Genomic DNA, 22756 nt, shown 5'->3' with positions numbered 1-22756 from the left:
GAGTTTCCTAACTTTAGCAGACAGCTCTCTCCGGGCCTAAACCTGCAAATGAAAGTGGGGAAAATACCAAGCTATATAGCTTAATTAAAAAGGCATGGAGACAAATGCTGGAGGCAGCCCAATAGGGTACTAGAGCCTCCATGCCCCCCCCCCCCCCGTATCACATCTTGTATCCAAGCTGAAGCAGTACAACAGGGTACTAGAGCCTCCATACCCACCCGTATCACATCTTGTATACAAGCTAGAGGCGGTACAACAGGGTACTAGAGCCTCCATGCCTGCCCGTATCACATCTTGTATCCAAGCTAGAGGTAGTACAACAAGGTACTAGAGCCTCCATGCCCGCCTGTATCACATCTTGTATCCAAGCTAGAGGCGGTACAACAGGGTACTAGAGCCTCCATACCCACCCGTATCAAATCTTGTATACAAGCTAGAGGCGGTACAACAGGGTACTAGAGCCTCCATACCCACCCGTATCACATCTTGTATACAAGCTAGAGGCGGTACAACAGGGTACTAGAGCCTCCATGCCTGCCTGTATCACATCTTGTATCCAAGCTAGAGGCGGTACAACAGGGTACTAGAGCCTCCATGCCTGCCAGTAGCACATCTTGTATCCAAGCTAGAGGCGGTACAACAAGGTACTAGAGCCTCCCTTCAAGTGTTCAGAGAGTTATGCATTTTCTCAGATATTAAATGTGTATGACTGTTGCTGCCACATGTTTTTGCTTGAATGATATAAGAAGCCAGTATCTTGCTTACAAAAAGAAAAAAAGGTTTGGTTTACCTTAGTGATTTTGCAAGGCCTGTTAAAGGGTGGGACACTAAGATATAAGTTGGCTATCTCTAATAGGGAGCACTGAAGAAAAAGTTTGCCTAAGATATAATACTCATAATACTAACCTGTAATAGGACTGGAGCTGATGCAGGTAGTGGTTGGACACTTCTGCATTTCTTCACAAAGTCTGGATGATTTTTCTGTCAACAATATAGAGGACAGACAGTGCATTATAATTTGTCAATTAAGCCAAACTTCTTTCTGGCGCTTATTCCTATAATTCAGAATCTTAAATGGACAGTGTCATAACCTGGGAGTCCCATAAACTAAGTCATGGTGCTCAATGGTGAGGGAATGGGGAGTCTGGGGAGGTATCTTGCATACCTCCCCAGTCTCACGTTGTAGTGTTGTGTTCCCACGCGCCAGCAGCTTGACTCTTTCTGCATGCATCTCCTATTCATCGCTATGGTAGATGTGTGCGTGCAGAAACAGTCAAGCTGCTTGAGAGTGCTGACTTCATGGGGTTACAGTGCTGGAACAAAGGACCAGGTGAGTATAAATCACAGCTCCCTGTTTCCTCCTCTTTGAGTTCCATAACTTAGTTTATGGGGCTCAAAGATGATAGATTTCCTTTAACCCCTTTAGTGGCACGCCCAGAAAATCTCTGGGGCTTGCTGCACTGACCATGAAGTTAAACCCCGGAAGATTTTCGTGGACAGCTCTCGTGCTGCAATGTGCAGAGCACTGAACGGTCGAGGTTTTTATTGCATTGTTCACTCATTTAAAAAACCTGCCCTGGGGGCGTGGCCGGCGCATGAAGGAGTGAGGACGCTTCCCTGAGGGCTCCCGCGGCAACTACCTGAATACAGACCCCAGACACCGGCACAAACCGCCAGAAACCCTCAGAAACAGCGATGGGCAGACGCAGGACAGAGGCAGCGGCAGAGGACAGCAGCGGTGGAACGATGGAGCGCTTCCTCAGCACCCCACGCCCGGTCCCCGCCAGATCCAAGATGGCGCCGGAGCGCCATGTGCAGGAGACGCCGGCGGCTCAGACAGGAGCGGCGAACACCTCCGCGGCAGCTCAGCAGAGGGATTCCCCCCTCACAGTCTCCAAACCTCCAGAAACGGCACCAGCAGCAGCCCCAAGGCTTCTACCAGCGCCCAGGGACGGGCTCATGTGAGTAACAGCAGCGGCTCTGCTACACCACAGCCTCACACATCCCCCCCTCCACACGACCACCAGGGACTTACATCAGAAGGGAGCTGTAGTCCTCCCTGTGACACGCGTCAATCTCCCCCAGACCACCCAAAAACGACCTTAAAAAAAGGCAGAAGGGTGCTGCCAGCCATGTCTCCGTGTGACACAGGGGAAGATGCATGGAAAACCCACATTTTGGAAATCCCTACTAGAGATGAGCTGAGTGCCCCATTCTCTAGATTTGAAGCCTCTAACAAACAAACCTTAGAGGCCATCCACACAGAAGTACACCAAATAGGTCACAGGCTGCATCAAGTGGAGGGGGTGCAGGAAGAGACGGCAGCCATCCTGGAGTCTCATAGACGAGCAATACAAACCCAGGCAGACCAGATCGCCACTCTCACTATGCACTTAGACGACTTAGAGAACAGAAATCTGAGGAATAACATACGCATTAGAGGCCTCCCGGAGGAAGTGGAAGGGAACCAACTAGAACCGTGGGCACAAAACCTTTTTATGCGTTTACTAGACAGATCACCTGAACGCCCTGTCGAAATAGACAGGATTCACAGAGCATTGGGCCCCAGAACGACCGATCCCAACCGCCCACGGGACATTATATGCAGGATACACTTTTTCCGCGATAAAGATACAATAATCCGCAAAGCGAGGGAACAAACAGAACTTTTATCATACAAAGGCAAAACTATCATCATTTTACAGGATCTTGCTCGCCACACCTTACAGCTAAGAAAAGCTCTGGGTCCCCTCCTGGCGGCACTCAAAGAAAAGGGGATACAATATCGCTGGGGATTCCAGTTTTCTTTATCAGCCAAAAAAGATGGTAGATCAGCAGTGTTCCGTTCACTAGGCGACCTGCCCAAATTTTTAGGAACATTTGAGTTACCATTAATTGCTCTTCCTGATGGGCCTACGGCCCCCAACTTGCTCACACAAACCGCACAGGAGCAGTGGCAGACAACACAATCTCTGAGGCGAAGAGAGAGTCGCAAAGGAGGAGATCGCACGACTTGAAAAAAAGATTTTAAAGGGGTTCCGCGAAACGGAACACTTGTAGGACGTCCACGTGCATGATCCGATGGGCTTAGTCTCAGGCCAATCCGCCCGGAGGCGTAATTCTCCGCCAGACTTGGAGAGTTTGGCCCTTAGAGGGCAAGAAGTTCAAAGTTTTTGGGGTGTCGGTGTTTGGGGTTCAATATTTTAATTATCAGAGACCTCATTGAGGTCACATCGTTATATATTTGTTGGGTGGGTGCGGCCCGAAGGGGCCCTCCGCTCCCATGTTGCGCTTCCACTCTCTTTACCGGGTGACAAGTCGCTCAAAGCAGTGCGACATCTGGCGATTCGCTGGAGTCTAGGTTTCACCACATTATGGCTGCTATAGGCAGTCCACTTCTAATTCTATCTTTTTCTTCTTTGTTCTCTTCTTCCACCCCCCTAGTCTTCCCCTTTCCCTGCCTTAAGTCTGTCAGACTGCTGAAGTACACCCCATGGAAACCACCTGATGGCTAACCTCACAGTTGGCTCCTTCAACGTGAGGGGCCTAAACAAGCCAGCCAAAAGGGGGCAGATATTAGATCACCTACACAAACAAGGTATAATGATTGAACTAATCCAAGAGACCCATTTCGAAGAAGGACGCATACCCAGCTGCAGACATCGCCACTACACGGCGTGGTATCATTGCCCTCACCCGCAGAAAAAAGCGGGAGGCACTTCTATAGCTTTCCACAAACAGCTGCCACACAGATTTCTCTCGTTGGAGGCCGACCCTGAGGGGTGCTATCTATTTGTAAAAATCCAGCTGGGCGTGGAGACCTTTACCATCGCTAATGTTTATTTTCCCAACCAGTCACAGGTCCGCTTCGGGATCCGAGTGTTGGGGGCCCTGGCGTCCTTCGCGGATAGCTCTGCTATAATTCTAGGAGGCGACTTCAACGTGGCCATGAACCCCAGCCTCGACTCGTCAGGGGGTAAGTCCAGTATTTCACCCACAGCGACGCGTAGACTAGTGAGAGAACTGACGAACCTACGGTTAGTAGACATGTGGTGCTTACTACACCCAAAAGTTAGGGATTACAGTTATCACTCACCAGTACATAACAGTTACCACCGCCTGGACTACCTGTTCATCTCGCACAAACTTTTAGATAGGAATCCTAAGTGCTCCATAGGGGCATTCTTGTGGTCAGACCATGCTCCGGTCTGGGAATCCTTAGACTGGGGTCAGAGAGACAGAACAAACAGTAGCTGGAGGCTAAACGACAACCTCCTAAACGACGGAGCTTGCCTACAAGAGATCCAACAGGCAATAGAACAATTTAAAACAGATCACGCAGCAGACAACACATCAGCCCCAATCAAATGGGAAGCACTCAGGTGCGTGTTACGGGGTATTTTCATTTCCCATGGGGCATGCCTAAAAAAAAGACAGAAGCAGAGCACTGGAGAAACTAGTTGCTGAATTGGGTCTCTTGGAGTCAACCAACAAAGCAGCCCCATCGGACGAGAGAACAGCGGAGATCTCTGATGTCCGCGGCCAGATTCTACAAATACTGGACCAAGCCTCGCTCTGTCAAAGAGACAGAGCAAAGGGGAGCTTCTATGAGTACGGAAATAAATGCAGCAGGGGACTAGCTAGGGCCCTCAACCCAAAATCCCCACAGACATACATCTTTTCCATCCAATCACGTAACGGGGTACAAGTACACACCAACACAGAAATCTTAGACAGCTTTCACTCCTACTACCATAACCTATACAATCTACAGAATGACCACATGAGAGCAACTGACGAGGCAGCAACATTACAAGACACTTACTTAACACAGCATAGCCCTAAACACATCCCTGAGGCGGATCGGTACTCACTAGAAGAAGACTTCTCCCTAGGGGAATTAACTGACACAATCAAGACCCTCAAAATTGGCAAGAGCCCGGGCCTGACAGCTTTACGCCACGCTTCTTTAAAATATGTGGAGAAGCAATGGCCCCGATAATGCTAGATGCCTTTAACACTGTTTCGCGCGAGTGCCCATTCCCCCCACAGGCCCTACAGGCCACCATAACAGTCATCCCTAAACCTGGAAAAGACCCCCTGGCCTGTGGCAGCTACAGGCCTATTTCATTGCTAAACATCGATACCAAGATCTATTCTAGCATGTTAGCGGCCCGTCTGAGACCTCTCATCCCCATACTGATAAACAGAGACCAGGTGGGATTTGTCCCCGGGAGGGAGGCAGGGGACAACACAATCAGAACTCTGGCAATGGTGTCCAGGGCACGCTGCTTCGGGGACCCACTGTGCCTGCTATCCGTAGACGCCGAGAAAGCATTTGACAGGGTGAACTGGAGGTTTCTAGAAGCGGCTCTGCGGATGGTGGGCATAGGCCCACGCTTCTTGGACAGGGTTTTGGCACTATACAGGGACCCTGTGGCTAGGGTACGGGTCAACGGGCGGCTGTCCCAGCCAATCAAGATTAACAACGGCACCAGACAGGGGTGTCCCCTGTCTCCCTTCCTCTATATATTAGTGATGGAGACATTGGCGAGGGCGTTGAGAGCCAACCACGACATACAGGGGGTTAGGGTGGGCAGAACACAACACAAAGTCGCGCTATATGCAGATGACCTCCTGGTGTATATCACCAACCCTAGAGCAGAGCAGCTCTCCCATGCATACTGAAGGAATTTGAATTATTTGGTAGGTTGTCTAGCTTTAAAGTCAATCTCAGTAAATCAGAGATATTAAAGGGGTTGTCCCGCGGCAGCAAGTGGGTCTATACACTTCTGTATGGCCATATTAATGCACTTTGTAATGTACATTGTGCATTAATTATGAGCCATACAGAAGTTATCAAAAGTTTTATACTTACCTGCTCCGTTGCTGGCGTCCTCGTCTCCATGGTGCCGACTAATTTTCGGCCTCCGATGGCCAAATTAGCCGCGCTTGCGCAGTCCGGGTCTCCTCCTGTCTTCAATGGGGCCGCTCGTGCAGAATGCCGGCTCCGTGTAGCTCCGCCCCGTCACGTGCCGATTCCAGCCAATCAGGAGGCTGGAATCGGCAATGGACCGCACAAAAGAGCTGCGGTCCACGGAGGAAGAGGATCCCGGCGGCCATCTTCACCGGTAAGTATAGAAGTCACCGGAGCGCGGGGATTAAGGTAAGCGCTGAGCGGGTTTTTTTTTACGTCCCTGCATCGGGGTTGTCTCGCACCGAACGGGGGGGGGGGGGGGGGGGGGGGGGTTGAAAAAAAAAAACCCGTTTCGCGCGGGACAACCCCTTTAAATGTAACACTGTCCGAGAAAGAAACAGAGTCACTACAACTAGCATTTCCCTTTGCATGGAGAGAGGATGGAATTAGGTACCTGGGGACGGTTATCACGGCGAATCCCGACAAGCTTTTTGAAAAAAAAACTACACACCGCTGATCGCGGCTCTCGAGAAGGACCTAGACAAATGGAAGTCTCTTCCACTGTCCTGGTTTGGGAGAATAAATACAGTTAAAATGAATTCCCTCCCCAGGTTCCTATACATCTTTCAAACGGTACCCATAAAATTAACAGGAGCATTTCTCACACGGATTCGACGGTTAGTCATGAGATTTATATGGGGTAACCACAGACCCAGGAGGAACTGGAGAGCCCTCTCCAGCCCCAAGACAAGTGGCGGGATGGGAATTCCTAATTTCTCCCTGTACCATAGAGCAGCCCTAACCAAATGTGTACTCGACCTGCTTCATAGCAGAGGGCGCAAAAGATGGGTAGAAGCTGAACACGATGCAACGCCGACCGGGGTACAAGGGTGCATTTGGATTCCGGGAAGGGGCGGACACAGAGACCTGGGTATGTCGCCTTTCATAGAAAACCTGCTTAGCACCTGGATCGGCCCTGCTGGCAAATCAGGATTGTTTACCTCTCTGGGCCCGCTCACCCCCCTGGTGGGTAACCCAGGTGCACCAACGTTCTCAGGGGGCTCCTCATTGATAGTAGGAACGGCAGACTCGGTCCCCAGAATTCGAGACATTATGACAGGCACGAGACTAAAGACCCTACAGGAGATCCTAGACGGGAGGGACACCCTGGCCGGAGCATGGTACCAATATCTACAACTATGTCACTATGTGAGGTCGTTGGGTAGCTTACAACAACTAGGGAAGACAATTACAACCTTTGAGAAGATCTGTCTGTCAAATCCTGACCCCCCAATAACCATTTCCTCTATATATAAACTACTACTAGAGAAGGACACGTCAGGAGGGAACAGGAAGCTAGAAATGACATGGGAGAAAGAACTGGGGACAGATTTATCAGTGTAAGATTGGGAGAAGGCCTACGTCCTGACCCATAAATCGAATATCTCTAGCAGACTACAGGAACTTAACTACAAGATCCTGACCCGATGGTACAGGACCCCGGCGGGATAGGCCAAAATATACCCCCAACACTCTTTGCTGGCGGTGTCTCCGCGAACCGGGGACCTTTGTCCACATATAGTGGTCTTGCACGCACATCCAACCACTATGGCGCGAGGTGGAGGCTTTATACTTGGCTACTTGTAAAGGCTCGACCAGGTTTACCCCTGAGCTGGCGCTGCTTTCTATGTTCCCGGGGTCACTGTCCGGCACAAAAAGCTCCCTACTGCGTTTTTTCATATTAGCAGTTAGGCAGATCATTTCTAGAAAGTGGAAATCCACGACGCCCCCAACGCGAGTAATGTGGCTGGAAGCTATGGACAACTTAAAACAAATGGAGGAATTGTGCGCTAAAGACGAGTTGCGTTATTCTAAATTCTATAATACCTGGGCGGTGTGGTTGCAGTTTCGGGTCTCACCCGGTTTGGAGGCATGGCTACGTGACGGCACTACCGCTACTTAGCTGGCATGGACTCTCCTACCAACAAGGTCAACTTGCCCCATCTAAGGGAGGAACTGGACGGCGGGGTGTGCTCGGACCGGACAGACTTCCCTAACCCTACCGTTTACCCTTCCCCTTCACCCACTCTTGTTTCCTTTCCTTTACTTTTTCTTCGCTTCTGGACTTTCTCACCTTCTAAAAGGTCCAGATACTTTTAAGTTCATCCATAAATTCCCCGAATATTGGGACGTTTGATGATCAAGTTTCAGAGGAATGTGATTTATGATTTACGATTTGCTATGTTATGTTTGTTTAAAAACCTGCACGGGGGCCCGGTCAGCTGTAGAATTTGCTGAAAGATAAGATGATGACTGACTGCAAAATGTTCATTTCTATGCCTGTACCGTACTTCCTGATGCAGCTAATAATAATAAAATACTTTTGAACCATAAAAAACCTGCCCTGTGAGGCGTGACATGGTAATAATAAACCTGCCACTGAAGGGGTTAAAGGGCCACTCCAGTGTGTTTTTTTTTTATTGATTATGTAGCTATCCCCCAGTATTTATATGTGTGCTAGTGTTAGCTTGCTTAGTTATTTATTCCCGTCTGAATCTCCCAGCCTCTTTTTCCTCAGATACTCATGTGATCTTTGTTCTGCCCATCTCAGATCTATTTGGGGGTTATGGATTCATTTTTCTAGTCATATTCTGAGTTTGTGAGATGCCGTTACATGGATCTCCACAGAAACTGTGTTGAGGGGAACACAGGCACTTATGTCACAGCTACTGATGATCACACAGCATCTGTCACACAGATATATTAGGGGAGATCACAGCTCATCCTCCTAACCTAATTTTGGTGAAGACAGAAGGTAATGATAATTAAACTGCTCCCTTGCAGGCAAAATGGTGTAGCCTCAACTAATGCATCATGGGATACATATGAAACTGAAAGTTAAAAAAATCTCAACCTGAAGATGGTGCCTGATAAGCATCAGACAAGGGGTAGCACCGCAGGAATGTGGCTGCAATACATAGTGGAGACCTCTAGAGTTTAACAGGCAATCAGGTGAAAGGGCCAGGGATGAAAAAAATGCATTCTCACAGGAGTGGCCATTTAAGACACTTAAAACTTATTAGAGAGATGCTTAAAAGAATTTAGTATAACCTTTTTTCCATGAATGTAGCGATGTGAGGTCTTGCTTTTCACAGGACGAGCTGTAGATTTTTTAGGAACCTTTTTTGAGGAAAATTTATGTAGCATTAAATAAATTTAAGAGGAAACGTATGCAGGCATTATTTTTTAAATTAAAGATATTTCAGATATGGGACAGGGATCCCAAATATATGAACATCATCTGTTATGTGAATATTAACTTAATAAATATGATATATATTAGTGTAACAAGTGATGTTCATATATTCTTTTTTCTCTGCAGTGTGCTCAATAAAAGACAAGATTGGAAGTGTGCGTTTCACAGTTACTTTGCCCATTAAATATTGGTTAGCGCGCACTGTGCCTCAGTGCAAAAAACTTTCAGAAGACCTCAGGAAATAAAACATTGCTAAAGACATAAATGGCCTTTAGCTATAAGTAATTTTCCAAAAGTTAAACCTTTGCTGCTCCCACCCCTAATCCTGTTCCAATCAACGAAAAAAAACCGAAACACTTCAGCTGAATCGGGCAGCTGCTGGGCGACCATCAAATGCCTTGAGGTTGGAACATAGTATATGCATTACGCAACGATTAAGTCCATTCAAAACCGGTATACTCTTCCCTATCTCGACCAGTTTCTTTTCTTCCACCAATTTCTTCTTAGAGAAATTTATGTGGACACATCCAGGCAACCTCAGTAATTGCTTAAAAACATGTTCAACCCCTTAAGTCCGCCTGCAGACGAGCGGGTCGGATCTGACGGCGAGAATTCTCGCTGCGGGACCCGACCCGAGCGCCTGCAGGGACGAGCGCGTACTCACCCGCGCCCGGTGGCCCCGGCTCTTTCATGTGCCGGCTGCCGGCGCATGCGCAGACCGGAGCCGGCGGCCGGGTGAGTGACGTATCCGCGGTTTGTTTGCCGCGCGAGATTTAGCGCAGCCAAACCGCAGCCGTCTGCATAGGAGTGCGTATTGTAATTCACTCCTATGCAGGCTTTTAGTGGCGGAAATCCCGCGGGAAATCCCGCCGTGGGATTTCCGCCCGTGTGCAGGCGGCCTTAAGGACATGGCCCATTTTGGGCTTAAGGACAACGATTTTTTGGCAGATTTTCATTTCCATTTTTCAAAAGCCATAACTTTTTTATTTTTCCGTCGACGCGGCCGTATAAGGGCATGTTTTTTGCGTGGCGAACTGTAGTTTTTATAGGTGCCACTTTTGGGTGCATAGACTATATTGTAAAACTTTTATTATTTTTTTTATGATAACAGGGAGAGAAAATGCATCAATTTTGAGATAGATTTTTTTTTTTTTTTTACAGCGTTAATCATGCAGCATAAATGACACAATACATTTTTTCTGCGGGTCGGTACGGTTACAACGGTACCAAAATTCTTATTTTTTTTAGGCTTTTACACTTTTTTTTGCAATAAAAACCCTTTTTTTGGAAAAAAAATTTTTTCCTCTATCGCTGCATTCAAAGTCCTGTAACATTTTTATTTTTCTATGTACGGAGCTCTATAAGGGCTTATTTTTTGCGAGACGAGCTGTAGTTTTTATTGGTACCATTTTGGGGAATACACAGCTTTTTTGATCACTTTTATTGCATTTTTTGGGAGGCAAAATGCTAAAAATTAGCATTTTGCCTCTTTTTTTTACGCTTTTGACCGTACAATATAAAAAGCGTGTTCAACTTTTTGTACACGTCGTTATGCTAATATTAGAAAAAGCCCAAAAAAAGGGTTTTTTTTTTAAATTTTTCTTTTTTTTTTACATTTTTCTTTTATACAATTTGAGTCCCTCTGAGGGACTTGCAGCACTGTAGCTATGATCACTGTGATAAGGCATGGCAGAGCTACTGCCTTGCCATGCCTTATCGCTTATACAGCGATCATAGGCATTGGCACTACAGGACGCCAGTGTCTGGCTTCCTGTTGCCATGGCGACAGGCCGGGTTCTCGCGATAACATCGCAAGAGCCAGCTGGAGACATAGAGGGAGCGTAAGGGTACGTCATTTTGCGGGAAGTACCAGCCTGCCATGACGTACCCTTACGTCATAGGGCGGGAAGGGGTTAAAAACAGAAAAAAGTTTTGCTGAAAATAGGTAAATAGTAGAGATGAGCGAGCACGCTCGGTTAAGGCAGTTACTCGAACAAGCATCGCTCCTCTCGAGTAACTGCATACTCGTCCAAGCAGATTCACTCTGCCCCCCCGAATCTGCTCGGACGAGTATGCGGTTACTCGAGAAGACCGATGCTTGCTCGAGTAACTGTTTCAACCGAGCGTGCTCGCTCATCTCTAGTAAATAGAATATAATCACTGGCTTCAATAATGAACCATTTCTCTTTTTTGGCGAAGACTAATACCTGTGCTTATCTGGCATAGATATTTAATAGTGAAGATGTGACAGCTCGACTACCTCACCAATCCTGAAAATTGGGGTGCTCATTTGCTGGACCCCTACCACAGATTCATGAAATATCATATAGGCATGCCATGACTGCTTGATAGAAACTATTTGAAAAAACATTGAACATTATTTTTTCCTAAGTGGATGTAGTAGCAATTGGGAATTTTTTACGTTCTCCGGCAACGATCTGTAAGACAAAATGCTGGACAGCGCTGCCCCTCCCACCTCATGAATAATTCTCTGCACTTAATGAGGTAAAGCTCAGTGATAAAGCCCGATAATGTTCCCCATGTATAACACAGATCAAAGGTGCACAGCGGTATACATAGGGGGCCATGTTAAAAGTAACGCCACCGTTAACAGCGACATTCCTTTTAAAGCAGAAAATAAGAATCTGTATTTATATAGCGCCAACATATTCTGCAGCGCTTACAATACAGGGGAAATAACACAAGACAACGGTTACATGAAGTAATCAATTGATGGAAACAGTAGGGGTGAGGGTCCTGCTCCAACGAGTTTCGTAAACTTTTATAAAGTTGAAAAATAAGGGCCAGCCCAGTGTACGCTTCAGCTTGGAATAAGCAGTAGGGGGCTTCATATAAATGTAACGCTTTCCTGTAAAATAGCCCATCATTTCCAGCTATAGCAGGAAGCTCACCATTGGCAACAACCATTGGAAGCTCAATATGAGGTTGACACATTTGAACTTCATCTTCCAACATATTACTGAAAGCGGGATTCCATGTGAAAAGATAAATCTTACCAATCTGGAACAACTGAGCTGACGGGAAACCTCAAGGATTTGATCTTCTGCTGCTCTGCAGATTATGCAGTCATCGCCCTCAAGAGCCACACTATTTACTAAGACAAAACTGAAACAAAGAAAATATGGTAATCGGTTAAATAGTGTTAAGAAAAGGGTTTTTATCAACCCGCACAGAATTTTGCTGGCGAGTTTGAAGAAAATCAACTAACAGTTACAAACTGCCAAACTACATAATTAAAATTAGCGTAAGAAAAGTAATGTAACAAGACAAGGATCTGTACTGCTGTCAGTACTGGTCTGTGTAACACCCCTTTTGCTGTGAAAACTGCTAATATGAAGAAAAGTATGCAATCTTTGTGGTGAAATGTCCTTGCAATTTCATTCATTTCAACACAACGAGGGAAATCCGCAGCTACATCTGCAACTAAATTGGGCAGAATTTGGTGCAAAACCTTTGTTTGAACTTACAGCGCAATTTTTATGCAATGTGGCCTATAGATGTGGCACGCTGAATATAGAAGGTACTGGTAAAAGATGAAGCACATCCTCAGTAATTTATTCCGTATGTACAGTGAAGGTTTAGGGGTGGCAAATCAATATACATTTCAATAGGAAAAAAAAAGATGCAACATTTTGTATAAATAACATGCTGTAGCACTAAAGTTACACGCACTACTTACTTTATTCCCTTACGAGAGAGGACCTTCCCAGAAGTGAAGTTAAAAGCCTTCTCGAAACGATTAAGTTTGTGTGCAGTCATTCTGTGCAAAAAGTAGACAAAAACAACATATTAGGAGTTCAGGATTTCATGGCCATGATAAAAATGTGAAACAAAGTATTCATGTCCCTAAAAGTATATGCCAGCACGCCAGAAACTGTAGCTCTTCCACCGCTGCCCTCTCTAGATACTACTGTCTGCCAATGACACCAAGGATGTAATATTGACACCTCACACCAGGGTCGGAAACATGAAACTAGCACCAAATTACAGGCTTTGAAACATATCAAGGTATTTACCACTAAAGATCTAGACTTTGCACAAGTTAATTTCATCGCTGCCAAGAAATATCCCCTTATTAGTAATTAGTTAGAATGTTAAACATTTTACATTAAATTTTGATTTCAAGGTAAAAATAAATAAATGATAGACCTGTGTATTGTACAGTACATAATGCAAGTACTCTATATCCTGGCCATTCTCGGTAAGAACATTTAGGCCTCATGTCCACGGGCATAACTGAATTGCGGAATTCGCGTGAGTCACCCGCACGGATGATCTGCAGTTCAATATGCCCATAGATAATCACTAGGCATCCGCAGGTATTTAAATGTAAGTGGATCGCACACCGGGGGGAAAAAAAACCGCAGCAGGCTTCATTTTTCTGCAGATCCCACAGGGAAGGCTTCCATTAAAGTCAATGGAAGCCGTCCAGTCCGCAGCTAACACTGGGGACGTGCTGTAGATCCGTGGAGAAGCAGATTTTAAAAAAGGAAAACTGTACGGCACATGCCGTGCACATCCACCATACAGTAGAAAGAAGATCCGGCTGCGGCGGCGGCGACCAGCGCTGCGTCTAGACAGGTGAGTAAAATGTATTTTTTGCCTCATGTCTGCAGGCACGGCAGGAATCCGCTATGGGATTCCAAACATAGAATCCGTGTGTGTCCGTGGACATGAGGCCTTACTTAGAGATGCCAGCAGAGATGAAGCAGAGCTCCAGTTGTTATTGAACGCTTTTGAGCTACAAGTCTCTGCATTAACATGATATTATGTTTATGTTGAATTCTCTATAAAAAGCAATTAAGGGATACCAAAATATATGGGGTGCTAATAAGGGGATCATCATTAATGGTAATGTATGGTAAGGGCGGCTGTGGTGTACAAAGTCAAGGCTCATTAACTCAGTAGCGCACTAATGCAGCACGCGTTAGCACGGCTACATCTGTATTTTACATATACTACTGACCGTGTTACATATTGCCAGTCAATGTTATTGGAGGACCAACTTGTCAGCAGGCTGAAGATTGACTCCCTTCCTCAGTTAAAGAGGACCTCTCAGCATTCCTCCCCTGTCAGTTTTAGAAATACTTGTATTCCCCATGAAGTATGACTTCTACGTTATTTCCTCCAGACAATTAAGAATAAATTCTCATTGGGCGTTCCAGTACTGATCGGGCAGTGACAGTGTGCTGGGACGCCCCCAGCTGGTAGCACTCAGATGTCAATTTAGTCATAAATTTCTAAGTGGAATAACAGAGAGAGCACAATGCTTAGTTTTAGGAAATGCTCCAGAAAAGTTACATAATGGGAAACAGAATTAATAAAACAGACGTGTCAGAGCTGACCAGTCCACCAGAACAGTTTTATGGAGCCCTAAAGAAGCAGGCCAGTTGGTATTTCATGCTGTACAGTTCCTTCTGTAAAGACTGTATTTCCATGAATGCAAATTAGCCATAGCAAGACTTTGAGCCAGCAAGGAATGCTGGGAGGTTTCTCCTATGCAGTCTTCAGAACTGAAAAAGAAGTGTTGGACTGTATTAAGGGCTGTTAAACCCAAATTTACACTGACAGAGGATCGCTCAAAAGTCACTCAAACGATAGTTTGAGTGACAGTTTACACTGAACGATCATTTGTCCACCCCGAGACCCATATACTTACCCCTCCTCCTCTGCTCGGCGCTGCTGCTGGAGCTGATCCAAGGTACACACTGTGATGTCAGTGTGCTGCCGGACTCCTCCTCCCCCTGCTCTAGCGGAACCTAAGAGGAGACGTCAGTGGAGGGGGGAGGAGGATCCCGGGTGCACACTGACGTCACAGTGTGCGCCGGGATCCGCGCCACTGAGTGAATACTGGCAGGGGAGCCGCGGCCCCTTCTCGTATTCACTAACGTGGTGAGCGGCTGACAGCGGCGCGTGCCAGCAGGGAGGGCTCTGCGTGCCGCCTCTGGCACGCATGCCATAGGTTCGCCGCCACTGGTCTAGGCGAATGTTCTTGCCTGATTATCATGCCATGTAAAAGGTCCTTAAATCAAAAATTAAAATATACTGTAAAAAAAAATGAAATTTTCTAATAAGTGTTAATTTTCTACATTTCAAGCACAATATCCAAATCAGTACTTACTCATAATGAAATCCAATGTCATGGTTTCCAACAACAACTAACAGCTCTGTGTGAGGAGGATGTCTGAATATAGACTGAAATCGAGCAACATCATTTTCCCATGACTGAGGGAAGAAAGAACATAAGCAGTTGATGAATAGTATCCAATATCAAGACAATTTGAGACCACACAGCTTACAAAATGGGGTCCATTATGATACTAAGTATTCTATTGTGCGTTTGGGGTCAGTTTTAGGTTATTTACATAACTTGCACTAATTGCCCATCCCTCCCTTTTGTTACCAATTTTTCTGCCCCAAATGAAAAGCAGATAATAGTCAACAGACAGCAACAATAGATGTATCTAGAAAATGCTACCTGCTCTCTGCTACTTTAGCTTCCATATAAAAAAAAAAGTAGAATTGGTGACATCACAGAGAAGGACCAGTGTTCAGACAAGGAACAACAAATATCTAGATATGTGCACATAAAGCCACTGTTGCCTACAGATGTGTTTTTGATATCAATGGGAACTGGTCCTGCAATTACAAGCACTTGCGACTACATAGGGGGTGGAGCAGTGGCTTCTGCACCGCCCCGATGTATCCCCAGCCCTGACAGTGGGCAATGCCTGGAAAACTTCTTTAAATTTATAGCTGAAAATGAAAATGGTCAAGAGAAGTGAACTCTGCCTTATCCACATTCAGGTACCTAAAAATATACAATATAGCAGTAGAGCAGAGAAGAGAGTTAAACGCAGACAGACGGGCACACCATTACTTTTAAAGATCAACTATCTTTCATATTTTGTTCCATAAATCAATAGTACAAATGAAGATAAAATGCATTTTTTTCTCCACTTATTAGACTCCACGCCTCCTTCCCTGGCACAGATTACTGGTAAAATCCATTTTTACTGTGGCAGAGATGAAGGTGAATTATGAGTTTCACTGAGGCATCAGGTTACAGCAGCTGCGCATAAAAGTCTATGAAAAGAGAAGGGGAGGAGGGAGCAGAAGGCAGCTGCCAAGTACAGAAATAAAATACTGCTGTATCATGTCCTCCATGATGCTGCTGCTTCTGTGTGCGAAAGAAGGATAGGAGAGCAGGATCTCCTCTTTTGCTGTGTGTGAGAAATATCACAGCAGTTATACTCCACCATTCAGAGAAAATCAACAATTACAGAGAGGAAGACTGGTGATAAATGTCATTTTAGTCTTAAAGGGGTTGTCCCGCGGCAGCAAGTGGGTCTATACACTTTTGTATGACCATATTAATGCACTTTGTAATGTACATTGTGCATTAATTATGAGCCATACAGAAGTTATAAAAAGTTTTATACTTACCTGCTCCGTTGCTGGCGTCCTCGTTCCCATGGTGCCGACTAATTTTCGCCCTCCGATGGCCAAATTAACCGCGCTTGCGCAGTCCGGGTCTTCTTCTTTTCTGAATGGGGCTCCGTGTAGCTCCGTGTAGCTCCGCCCCGTCACGTGCCGATTCCAGCCAATCAGGAGGCTGGAATCGGCAATGGACCGCACAGAAGCCCTGCGGTCCATGGAGACAGAGGATCCCGGCGGCCATCTTCAGCAGGTGAGTATGAAGACGCCGGACCGCCGGGATTCAGGTAAGCGCTGTGCGGGTTGTTTTTTTAACCCCTGCATCGGGGTTGTCTCGCGCCGAACGGGGGGGGGGGGGGGGGGTTAAAAAAAAAAAAACAAACCGTTTCGGCGCGGGACAACCCCTTTAACTGAATTTCCATCTGTAAGAAGAATAATGCATTTGTTTTTTTTTGTTTTAGTTATACTTTAGTTTTAAAAACATTCACAGGGCGGCCATATTAGAGATACACCATTCCTTTCTGTAAGTCTCTAAGAACAGTACAGCAGGTTTGTGAACTTTGATACTTGCAATCAGTAGATTATTACAGCCTCCAGACAGTGGTGCTACACATCTCTCTCCTTCAGAGATCAGGGAGTGACAGAAGAGTTACATACAGGTTCACCAAGTTTATAAGTCTGCTGTATTCTTTATTACCTGATCTGATCCCAAATGCTGATATTTCGTTGTGTAGTTTACTACAATAGCTCGTAGAACAGGTAAAACAGGACAGCATAGTTTCACAACAGAACCACTTTAAGCTCTTTTCACACATGCACACATTTATTCCAATATAGTCATCAGCATTGTTCTACATCTCACCTTAGAGTTACTCCATTTACCCTCATCAAACAGATCTCCAAGGATGAAGACAATGTCCGGCTGCAGCAGCCAAATGGCACTCTGATAAGCCCGCTCCATCTGCCATTCCCTAACCAAAGAATAAATGACATAATATCGGAAGTTCAGAAAACAAAATCGAGGCATATTCAAAGTTCTTTACATTATAATATTTTAAAAATGTCTGTTGCCCATGCCAATTCTTTTGTTCTGAAAGAGATAATCTGCCGCCAGACATATATGACCAACTTTAGTGATCAAATCACAAACATGCGCAGAAGACCTGTGCGGCGCGAGCACGCCGGAGCGGCCCCATTCAACAGAACAGAAGAGCAGACTGCGCAAGCGCGTCTAATGGAAGGAGAAGGCGGCTTCGGTCGGCGCCATGGAGACGGGGACGCCAACACCGGAGGGGGTAAGTGTATAACTTCTGTATGGCCAATATTTAATGCTCGACGTATATTACAAAGTGCATTAATATGGCCATACAAAAGTGCTTAACACCGCTTGCTTTCGCGGGACAACCCCTTTAAGTCAATGGAGAGGGGCGGGGGAGAGCGAGGAGTGAAATCTCCTTCAGCCGCCCCACTGTGAGCAAGCGGTACTAACTCCTGTGCAGCATGGGAGCTAGTATGTGCGGAGACAAGTGTCAGGGCATCGTTTGCCCGACATTCGTCCCATCTAAATGGGCCTTAACTCAGACTGAACCGAAGGTTTTTCACAGTCGAACATCTCTATTCAGCATCTTTTTAATAGAGAGAGATATATTATTTATGCACACTTACATACTGCAATCATCTCTGGCACATATATATCTGCATCGCTATCATGGTAACACCTGCCTAAAAACTTTCTCGTCCGTATCATTGGGGGCCACAGCCTAGACCATGGAATATAGCCACTGCCCTAGGAGGCAACACTAAGCAAAAAAGTGTTAGCTCCTCCCCCCTGATTATATCCCCCCTGCAGGCACTCAGCTAATTAGTCTTTAGCTTAGTTTCTGCTAGGAGGCAGACGTGGCTATACACGGGGAGTCGGGGCTTTTCCCTGGCTCTACCGGCCTCCCGGGGGAGATGCAGGCAGGGGGTGTCTCCACCACTTCTGCGGCGTCTCACCCAGAGAAGAAAAAGGGGCCCGACCCTGCAATGCACATTGGCGCTGGTTACCCGCCAGCCATAGGGCTCCCCCTCCCTGGAGTGGCGCACTTTCTGACCAGTGACGCATAGGGGGAAGCACTGCTGGAGACAGGTCGACGTGTGGCCAGGCTGTGGCTCCCCTGACAGGACGCAAGGTACCTTAAGAACGGACGTCCTTAATGAAGCAGAACGGGCAGCATCACGATGGCAGCGGCAGCACCAGCTCTCCCAGCAGCAGGTATAGGGGCACGGCATGCTAGCAGGACGCCGGGGCGCTGGCTGGGCAGGTCACTTCCGGGCGCGGCACTCCGGGGGTGGGGCGCCGACGCTGGGCCGGAAAACGTCACTTCCGGGTCGCGGGCAGACTTCCAGGACAAGCCACGCCCCCTCCGGCTGCGGCAGACTTAAAAGAAGCAGCCAGGCAGAAGAATGGCCGCTCCCAGCAGCAAGACAGTCCCTTTGTCTAGCGCTACTGAGCCCAGCACTGTGCGCAGCTCTCAGTTCTCAGCACGCAGCATCCAGCGCTTACACGGCCCTGCTACCACAGAGTGAGCAGCCGGACAGCAGCAGCACCTTCTGTAAAGGGCACCAGCAGCTGTAGCAGCACCCGCAGCAGTTCCTGCCACACACCTGCCAGGTCACCAACACTACCATTTCCGTGTGGTGGACCCACGTCGACACCTGACGGCCTTCAAGCTTCAGGACCAGAGGCTCCAGCTGGATCAGGGGAACCGCTTAAACAGCTGCTAGACCGGGTAAGCCCTGCCAAGGCAGCACTTCGCGGTGTCTCCCCTCCCCCTCCCCTGTCCCCCCTGCAGGTACTCCTGTGGCAGTACGGAGCATTCCCTCCCGCCTGAGGTTTTTTTTTGTGCCATGTCTGACCCTAGATCAGAGGGTTCCAGCCCGGCCAAGGGGAGGGTGAAGCATTATGCTTGCACATCTTGCAGCGTTAAGTTTGCCTGCGGTCAAATCGACCCCCGCTGCGCGAAGTGTACCACGGCACGCGCAGTTCCAGGGATCCCGATGCCCCCCGCCGCCCCTGTGGAGCCAGGGGCCGAACCCCAATGGGCGAGGTCCTTGGCCGCTGCCGTTTCCGGCCTGGCCACATCTTCTGCGGCGATTTTACGCCAGTTAGAATCCAGTTCGGAAACTTCCTCTTTGGAATATGCGTGCGGGAGGGCACGCAAAAGAAGGAGGTCCCGCAGCAGCGAGGACACCTCCCGTAAATCTCGCCATACCAGGAGGTCGTCTAGACCCTCCAAGTCCAGGGACTCTCATGGCTCCCACGGGACCAGGGAGTCCGTTCAGACTTACCACAGATCGAGGCATTCTTCGCGGTCCCGTTACTCTGCAAGACCGGACCGGACCCGCCATGACTCCCCACGGGCATTATGCTCACGGGCTTCTCAGGATACGGCCCAAACAGCGGGCGAGAGCCGTGGATCAGAAGACGACGAACGTTCCGCGGTCTCGTCTGCTTCTGATCTGGACGACGAACAGGTTTCACGGTTGGCGAGCCCGATGGACAGTCTAATAATAGCTGTAAGAGAAACCCTCCAAGTAACGGAGGAACCAGCAGAGACGATTCCATCCACAGTGTCGTTTAGACGGCAGAGGAGACCGCGACAGGTCTTTCCAGACCATCAGGACTTTGCGGACGTCCTTAATGAGGAATGGCAGAACCCTGACAAAAAAAATTTAGGCAACTTGGGAAGTTACATTCCCAGGGAATCTGAAAAAGGGTTGGGCGGTACCCCCGGTGGTCGACCCGCCGGTGTCACGGCTATCCAGAGGCACGGCGTTGCCAACAGCCGAAGTGGCAACTCTGGCTAATCCTCAAGACAGAAAACTGGATACATTGACAAAAATCAGTGTTTCAGGCTACGGGCACCGCCCTGCAGCCGATCTTCGCGGCCGCATGGGTCAATAAAGCCTCGATAGCCTGGGCCAAACAGCTGCGGAAAGACATTTTGGCAGGCGCTCCACCTAGTGAACTACTTGAAGCAGCAGACAATATCATACAAGCGAACAAATTCGTATGCGCAGCAGAGCTAGATGCAGCTAAGTTCGTGGCTCGAGCATCCGCCGCATCTGTCGCGGCAAGGCGAACCCTCTGGCTGAAGAGCTGGTCAGCCAATTCAGCGTCCAAAATGGTCCTAACAAAATTACCCTTTGAGGGAAATAGGCTCTTTGGGCCCAAGTTAGATGACTTAATAAAGGACGCCACAGGCGGCAAAAGCACGTCATTTCCACAAATACCAACAAGAAAGGAAAAGGTTCCATTGAAGAGGAAACCGTTTTTTTTAGGTCCTTTCGGTGTTTCTTGGCCCGCCCTGAGACAGGGCAGTGGTCCCAATCTAGGAGGGCCCCGACAGACGCAGGGAAAGGTCCAACCTTCAAGACGAGACAAGCATGGCGGTCTCGACCAGGAACATCTAAGGCGGCGGGATCAAAGAACGCGGCATGAGTCTCCGCCCCCACCCAGTGTCACCAGGGTGGGGGGCAGACTCTCCCAATTTCGGGAGACATGGTGGAGTCGCGTGAACGACAAGTGGGTGCAAGAGATCGTGGCCTCCGGGTACGCGATCGAATTCGCAACTCTACCGCAGGATTCGTTTTGCAAGTCCAGAGTACCTGCCACCCTGGGAGGAGTAGCCAATTTACAATTGGCAGTGGAAAATCTTCTGGCACAGGGGGCTGTAAAACCAGTGCCAGGGGCGCAAGAGAAGCAAGGGATCTACTCAAATCTTTTTCTAGTGCCCAAAAAAGACGGCAGGGTCAGGCCAGTACTGGATTTAAGGAGACTAAATCAATTCATCAAAACAAAGCACTTCCGGATGGAGTCGATCAAATCCGTGATAGCCTCCATGCAGCCGGGGGAATTTTTGTCCTCAATAGACATCAAGGACGCATACCTCCATATTCCGATTCGGGAAGCACACCAAAAATTCCTTCGTTTCGAGACACAGGGAAGGCATTTTCAATTCACGGCTTTGCCATTCGGTCTGTCAACTTCCCCAAGGGTATTTACGAAAGTATTACCAGCAGTGATGGCACTACTCCATGCAAAGGGTATAGCGGCCATACCATACCTGGACGATGTGCTAGTAAAAGCACCGTCACGGGACGGCAACATCAGGAGTTAACGCATCACGATGGAAACTTTAGAAGAATTTGGCTGGATAATAAACCGCGACAAATCATGCCTAATACCAGCACAATGTCTGGAGTTCTTAGGCATGATATTCGACACCAGCCAGCGCCGCGTTCTACTACCTCAAACAAAAGTAGACAAGCTTCTACACGGTGTTCGGTCTCTAATGCAGAAGAGAACGTTGACCATCAGGCACTGTATGAGTATTCTGGGCCAGATGGTAGCAGCCTTCGAGGCGGTCCCCTTTGCCCAATTCCGGTCAAGGATGCTTCAACATCTGATATTGTCCCGCTGGAACAGGTCCACACTGACCCTGGAGCAACGAATCCAGATAACCCCTCAGGTCCAGGATGCGTTGAAGTGGTGGTTGAAACCTGGGTGGCTTCAGGTGGGACGGTCTTTGGGCCCAAAACGATGGGTAATATTGACGACAGACGCCAGCCGCTCAGGCTGGGGTGGAACACTGGAGGGCCAGTCTGTTCAGGGAGTTTGGTCTCAGAGAGAAACAATGTTACACATCAACATCCTAGAATTACGGGCCATTTACCTGACTCTTCGGCACTTCGGGTCCAGTCTCAAGAAGAAGGATGTGCACATCCAGACGGACAACACCACAGCTGTGGCCTATGTCAACCATCAAGGAGGCACACGGAGCACGTCAGTAATGAGCGAGGTAGCTCGCATACTGACATGGGCGGAGAATCATCTGAACTCAATATCAGCAGTCTACATTCCCGGAGTAGACAACTGGGTGGCAGATTACCTAAGTCGGGAAACGGTGGATCCCGGCGAATGGGGGTTACACCCAGAGGTATTCCGGACGATATGTCAGAAATGGGGCACGCCAGACGTGGACCTCATGGCATCCAGACTGAATTACAAAATCCTTCCGTTTGTGGCCCGAGCACGGGATCCGCAAGCGGCAGCAACAGACGCACTGACCATCCCGTGGGGG

The 22756-nt window shown here is 47.8% G+C and overlaps 1 protein-coding gene across 4 annotated transcripts in view; it reads right to left on the bottom strand.

Moving 5' to 3' along the window:
- MPPE1 (metallophosphoesterase 1) overlaps positions 1 to 22756 on the bottom strand; it is a 69687-nt gene that overhangs the window by 18633 nt on the left and 28298 nt on the right. For 2 of the 4 annotated variants that reach the window (XM_066579532.1, XM_066579531.1), the window contains exons 3-8: positions 17494 to 17602; positions 15316 to 15419; positions 12874 to 12954; positions 12191 to 12299; positions 9029 to 9097; positions 907 to 981 (exon numbers count right to left, since the gene is read on the bottom strand). In XM_066579532.1, coding sequence (XP_066435629.1) covers positions 907 to 981; positions 9029 to 9097; positions 12191 to 12299; positions 12874 to 12954; positions 15316 to 15419; positions 17494 to 17602 — 547 coding nt within the window. The remainder of the gene's footprint in view (positions 1 to 906; positions 982 to 9028; positions 9098 to 12190; positions 12300 to 12873; positions 12955 to 15315; positions 15420 to 17493; positions 17603 to 22756) is intronic. The other 2 variants (XM_066579533.1, XM_066579534.1) reach the window with 2 other exon arrangements.

Source organism: Eleutherodactylus coqui, chromosome 9 (genome assembly GCF_035609145.1).
Source record: "Eleutherodactylus coqui strain aEleCoq1 chromosome 9, aEleCoq1.hap1, whole genome shotgun sequence".
Classification (NCBI taxonomy): domain Eukaryota; kingdom Metazoa; phylum Chordata; class Amphibia; order Anura; family Eleutherodactylidae; genus Eleutherodactylus; species Eleutherodactylus coqui.
This window is presented reverse-complemented; position numbering and strand designations above follow the sequence as displayed.